The sequence below is a fragment of the Phaseolus vulgaris genome, chromosome 2, assembly GCF_000499845.2.
Source record: "Phaseolus vulgaris cultivar G19833 chromosome 2, P. vulgaris v2.0, whole genome shotgun sequence".
Lineage (NCBI taxonomy): Eukaryota > Viridiplantae > Streptophyta > Magnoliopsida > Fabales > Fabaceae > Phaseolus > Phaseolus vulgaris.
Window position 1 is genome coordinate 43,976,533 of NC_023758.2, and position 6,043 is coordinate 43,982,575.

A 6,043-nucleotide genomic window follows, 5' to 3' on the forward strand; every position below is an offset into this window, starting at 1 on the left:
ATAATATGTTATCTCAAGCACGAGCTGGCTGTTATGCTCGGCGTGAGGGGTGTGTTGGAGATCTCACATCGACTAGAGATAAGAATATTTCATTGTATATAAGTGACTGCAAACCTCATCTCATAAGTCAGTTTTATGGGTTGAGTTAGACTTAAAGTCCACTTTGTAATAAGGATGTTTCTAAGTTTAATTTCTACATAATTTAAAAAATATATAAAGAAAAACTAATAAAATCACATTATTATAAAAAGAATTAGTCATTTCACGACAAATATATAAAAAGAAAAGACTTGAAAATGATATTTAAATATTTATTCAAAAGGAGAATAGAATCATTTCCATAATAAAAATATGATGTAATCATCCTTATAATATATGTTAAAAATAGTAAAATATTTATAAAAAAAATGTCATTATTTTATATAAACTATAATACACATTGGAAAATTTAGGGGAGAAAGACCCTACTCACTTATGTCCTTTTTTATCTTTGCCTGTTCACAAAATTATAACAAATATTTTTTCGTGACTAAGTCTCCAAACTCTATACAAATCATACATAAATGCTTACAAAGGTAAAGCAAGCTATAACTAAAGCATCTCGATGATAAGAGAGTTTTGTATAAGAATTTTGGGCAACAAAATTCTGAAATGAAGAGAATATGCAATGATACAAAAATGGTGGCATAGTATTAATTTAGAAGATTAAAGAGGAAGAGAAAAATAGTTAAGAGTTATTACTATCATCAAATCTTTCCAGTACAAAGATATTGCTTTTGTCGTCCCTTCCTATTCTCATCGAATCATCAACATATCTATGCCATAATAGACTTCAGAAACAACAACAATCAATATTAATAGCAAGAAATCATAGCTATTTAATTTTAGAAAATTGAAAAGGTTAAATTTTCTATAAAAATCGAAATTATTAAAAATAGCTTTAAACAACATAAATCTTGAAAGAATTAGGATACGTGATTTCCAGCCATCCCTCTGGATTGAAGATATTGAGCAGAAGATCATAATTTTTCCGGAACACATTCATCAACTGGGATGCAAAGAGGAAAAATAATTTAACTATACAAAAAAAAAAAAAAATACGTACAAATAAAATGTATCAAATATTCAATACATTAGTTTCATTTCAAAATTATACAATTAAGGAAAAAAAAGGTCAAATAATAATATATGGGTAACATACCTGATCAGGAGTGATAGTTGAATTTTCGAAATTAATGTCAACCCTCTGTGAATAATTTGAAGTGGTAACTAATTAGGAAGTAATTTGGTAATGTTTAACAGAGAAAAAATTGAGGAAATAAGGAATGGAGTTTTAACTGTTGTGGAAGCAATCTTGAAAGAGGCTTCAATACTAAGTTGTCCAGACAACAAACTCAATCCTCTTGCACTGAACTTGATCATGTTAACTGCTTTGCTCTCCATTTTCAAATCACATTACCAATGTTCAAACTCAGTACATTAAAAAGTAAACTTAAATGTACCAGTTATATCAACCAAAATGTCAAGTTTAAGAAAAAAAAGAGCAACATAATACATTAATCGAGAACTTCATTGTCTTTTTACCTTGGATATATCAATTGTCTGAAAAAATTCATCCAGTGAGATAAAGTCTCTGAGGCCTAACTTTGTCCTCTTTGATCCCAAAATTGATATTGTACTGTAAACAAGCCTCCAACACCCAGCTACCTGCCCATAATGAAAACATAACAAATGTTTCATGACACTCATACTGGTAGATACCTGGAGAGAGAGAAAGATTGAAGAGAAGTGTGCGTGATATGATGAGATAAGAAGAGAAATTAGTGGCGTCAAATGGGGTGTTTGTTCTTCTAAATATAGAAATCTGAAAACATACTATTTTAGCTTCTAAATGTCAATGAGAAAGGATTGATGTTACCGTCTCAAGTTCTTGAGTTGGGTATGGAGTAGGATTCAGAGATTCTAGCTGCTGCACCAGACTTTCAATTTCGGATTTCTTGGCAGATGGCATTCCGAAGATTCCCCTATTGATTCCTTGAAACACGTTTGTTTGCAACCCGCTTCAATCATATTACTCCTTTTCGAGTCTGAAATTCACAATAACAAAGGGAGATGAAAATAATACAAGTGTGTACCTTCCACCGCCTGGTAAAGCTCTCGTTTCTTCTGAGCAAGTGTTTCAAGCTCAATTAAGCCTGACCCAGAATTGTGTTCTGCAACTTTAATGATTGTAATGGGTCTAAACCATAACGGTCTCTCACCGAATCTTGAGGTGTTTATTCTGGAATGATTTCTGGCTGGGACAAAATTTTGTAGCTTCATGGCATTCATGGTTCTACAAATGAGAAGACTTACATGGGAATCTGTCATTGGAGGCTGGAGTAGGTTAGTGACCATTGAACCTTCATGTGGAGATAGTGGCTGTTCTATCTCTCTTGGTGATAAGGAGTTATTAGGCAGAAATTTTCGGCCGAAGGGAAACTATGACACGTTTGCATTCCTGTTGAATAAAGGCTGTGGATAGGTCTACCGAGACATGTGGCTTAGAAGTTCCCATTCCAAGGACTCAAGATCCAGTTGATATATACCTTATTATACGGTTGTCTTCTACGAGACCCATGTTCCAATAGCAAAAATTTCAGCTGGGGAAGTGGTTTTCAACCATTATTTTGCAGATCGAAAAAAAAAAAGCATTATTCTGTGAAGTTTCTGTCTAAAAAATACATAACATTTAGGAATTGGCTTTGCCTTTCACGCTGCATACAACATTTATGTCCAGAACATTTATGGATTGATTGAGATGGCATACGACTTAGATAGTTACAAAGAAAGTGCACGTGTGCAAAGACTTCTTTGAAGGTTGTGTGTGTACCTGCTAGTGAGATAAGCAGACACAAATGTGAAACATGGAAAACTGCAACAAAAGACACCCAATATATACCCTCAAGTGTCTCTAATACACAAGATCTGCCAACAATTCGTAAAACCTTGAAGTAAAACTCACGTGGCAAGTCTTTCGATTGAACTTAATTTTGTAAGTCGACATTTTTATAGAAACAATGCAGTAAGAAATAAAATTTTATAAGACACAAAAACGATTGTCATTAGACACGCAAAAAGTATCCTTGTTTCATACTTGTTAAAATAACAAAAAAGTTAGAAGTCACGATCACTAGTGGCACGAAAGGTGGGTGTTTTATGACTATAAATGATTTAAAAGTTTCTACTTGAAGGGGTTCGCCCGAAAAAGTATAGCTGATGTAAAAGTATCTACCCAAAGAGGGCGACATGACTTAATAACTAGGGGAAAGAAAGAAATTTTGTAAACTTAACTTGAGTACTACAATTACAAATTTGAGTGTCGATAAACATATATAGAGCTAGAATCCATAAACAATGTCAACTGTCAGCAACACACTGGATATCTTATTTATAACTACTACTGTAACCGAAACATATGGTCTAGGCAGCAGCATTTGATTGGTTGGCTTCTTGCTGTTGTTTCCACTGCTCTGGGGTAACAGTTTTCTTTATCGAGAGAGCATGAATCTCTTTCATTTCCTCCTCTAAGGCAGCATTCACCATTCGATGCCTCTCCAGTAGCCTTTTGCCTTCAAATTGTTCTGATACAATCTCCACTACAAAACTTGCACCGCACCTAATGCCACAACACCAAACTTCAGGATTGTAAGATAAAAAAGGGAGGAAGTAAACAGTGCTATAAGTAGAGGACACAAGGTCTGTAAGTGGATAGAAACTTACCCTCCAGATGTATCAACCACTTCCTGAAACACAAATACAATAAAATTAGAACGGAAAAATTGAAGAAAAGTAAGTGTCAAACTCAGTACACCCCTGAAATAGGCACATTTTTATCTTTGGTGCATAAAATTTGTTCTGTTACATATAACTCCCATGAACTTAGACAAACTATGTCATTATTAAAAGGAGCTAGAATTAACAGATAATCCCTAAATCCTTATAAATAACCCCTTGAAGTTTAACAGATTTTCACATTAATGAACAACAAATTCCATATTACAGACCCCATCTGACACGCAAGGGGGAAGCTCTCCATTAACATACTGAAAGAAGTTTTTGTAATGAAGCAAACCACAATGTTGACAAAAGTAAATTTTTTGTAAAGATTGGACAAAAGCTTCAGGATCCAACAGTAAATCCAAGGTCACTGCATAAGTCATTCAGACTGTCAAGTGTCAAAGGAAATTCCAAAACTGTTATATGGATTTCCGATAGTCATAGATAATAATAACAGCTAGCCTATGGAACATGAAATTTTTAGATTGCATAAAATTTCAATAACAACCAAGATCCAACAGATAAGCAGAAAGCACCACGAACCATGTATTCTTACGAAATTAAAATAAATATCAAACGTAATAAACTTGGTAGGAGACGAAAGTTTATATGTCAGTGACTCTTTGATATCTAGAAAAGGTTGCAGTCGACAGATAACTGACTACCCTGCATGGGCCAGCCTAGTTGGCGAGAGAGATAGTTTGCACAAGATCATTCCACCTTTGGGCAACAAGAAAATGGAATATGGATATAACTCGGGGAAAAAAATTACTCATGTTCATTAAAAGGAGCATAGAACAAGAACAAAGCAATATAACCCAGTGGAAAAGAAATCAGACAGCCAAAGATATAAATTCGGGTGGTACATGTTACAGATTTATTTAGATATGATGTATGCCACTTTGCCAAGTACGTGGGCATATATACTTGTCCGTTGTGGTATGCTTTTGTACTTGCCTTGAGATGCAAGGGTTTCTTTCTCTCCCACACCCGTCAAAGAGAAATACACAAAGATACAAAGAAATTGAAGAACAATTAGAGACACAGACATAACCATCCACAATCATCATCATTTGCAGTGCAATAGGAGTTCTTTGGGCATTCTCATTCTCCCTCCCTCCCAATAGTGCTGCAAGCTCATTCTCCAGTAGGGCTGCTACATCCCTCCACTTCCCATTCCATCTTCATCAACTCCAAGTTCACCCATTACCCAACTTGACTCTACCTTTAGTACCCTTTCTGTCTATCTCATCTCCCGCTATCATTTTCTTGACTCTACAAGAATGGAAGTGACACAATTCGCAACTTAACCATGAATTGCTACCCACAAACCAATTCTTACGGTATTTATTGCTAGAAGTAAGAACCTGATTGGAGAAATTTCTCCACAACCATTTTTAAGAGAAGAGAAATAAAATTAGTTTCTCCATACGCTTACAAAATGTTTAGAAATCAACTTAAACCTATACTAATTTTAACTTTTCAAAACTTATTTTAATTTTCTTTTTTATTTCTTGTTCTAGCAGTGCTTATAGAGAAGCTGATCCAAACAAGTCTTCAAATTTCTAGGTTCTCTACCAATACTACGAAAGAAGCAATTTTCAAAGAGCGAAACCACTTGTGGGATTTGGGTAAAAACAAAAAAAAAATGCAGAACTTGGATAGCGATGAATTTGACCAACTCTTGACAAACAGGGTGAAATGCTTGTGAAATTGATAAATAAAAAGAACAAACAAATTTGAGAAGATAAGAAAAGAAGTGCAAGATAAGAAAAGAAAAGAGAAGGAAAGGCTTACAAGATGAGAAGGGTTGAGTTTGGCCTTCAAGGATGCTTCAAGGTTTTCCTTCGTGACGCCCATGCCTCTTCTCTTCTTTTTCGCCCTTCAGTTCTGTTTCTTCTTTCTCGCTTTCTCCTTCACCAATTTTCTCTCTCTTATTGTATATATGTACACACCTTCTCATTTTGCGTTCTCTACACGCTCATAAAATGAAAGCAGTCACTAAAGTAATACTTTTTTTAAAATGTTCCTAAAAGAAGTAATTTTTTTAAAATGTTCCTAAAAAAGGTAATAATTTTGTGTTTTAGGCTTTTAGGTTTCTTCTTAAAGGCAATCATTTTAATTTCTTTTTCTTCTCTGAAAAACATTTTTAAATTATTTTTTTTGAGTATATAATAATAAATTAATTTTGTCCTTGATATTTTTTTTGGCGCACCTTTATATT

At 34.1% G+C, this 6,043-nt stretch overlaps 2 protein-coding genes across 2 annotated transcripts; both read right to left on the reverse strand.

Moving 5' to 3' along the window:
* Positions 1–601: 601 nt before the first annotated feature.
* On the reverse strand, positions 602–2,755 carry LOC137812456 (fibrillin protein 5 homolog). The gene is made up of 7 exons (XM_068614434.1): positions 2,136–2,755; positions 1,919–2,034; positions 1,585–1,707; positions 1,339–1,437; positions 1,202–1,246; positions 975–1,048; positions 602–815 (listed from the first exon to the last, which is right to left on the reverse strand). Exons 1-7 carry the CDS (start codon positions 2,395–2,397, stop codon positions 728–730), a joined length of 807 nt encoding a protein of 268 aa, XP_068470535.1. The 5' UTR covers positions 2,398–2,755; the 3' UTR covers positions 602–727.
* Positions 2,756–3,301: 546 nt separating this feature from the next.
* LOC137812457 (protein BOLA2) lies at positions 3,302–5,775 on the reverse strand. Its single transcript, XM_068614435.1, has 3 exons — positions 5,617–5,775; positions 3,763–3,785; positions 3,302–3,658 (listed from the first exon to the last, which is right to left on the reverse strand). The coding sequence occupies exons 1-3, from the start codon at positions 5,677–5,679 to the stop codon at positions 3,463–3,465; spliced, it is 282 nt and encodes a 93-aa protein (XP_068470536.1). The 5' UTR covers positions 5,680–5,775; the 3' UTR covers positions 3,302–3,462.
* Positions 5,776–6,043: the final 268 nt, after the last annotated feature.

Excerpts from the sequence above, each read along its gene's own strand:
- LOC137812456 (XM_068614434.1), bottom strand. The coding sequence starts at position 2,397 with ATGGTCACTAACCTACTCCAGCCTCCAATGACAGATTCCCATGTAAGT. Across the intron at positions 1,708-1,918 it reads CAACTCAAGAACTTGAGACG|GTAGCTGGGTGTTGGAGGCT; the intron begins GTAACATCAATC and ends CATTATGGGCAG. Across the intron at positions 1,438-1,584 it reads AGACAATTGATATATCCAAG|AGCAAAGCAGTTAACATGAT; the intron begins GTAAAAAGACAA and ends TTGAAAATGGAG.
- LOC137812457 (XM_068614435.1), bottom strand. The coding sequence starts at position 5,679 with ATGGGCGTCACGAAGGAAAACCTTGAAGCATCCTTGAAGGCCAAACTC. Across the intron at positions 3,786-5,616 it reads AACTCAACCCTTCTCATCTT|GAAGTGGTTGATACATCTGG; the intron begins GTAAGCCTTTCC and ends TTTGTGTTTCAG. Across the intron at positions 3,659-3,762 it reads GTGGTTGATACATCTGGAGG|GTGCGGTGCAAGTTTTGTAG; the intron begins GTAAGTTTCTAT and ends TTGTGGCATTAG.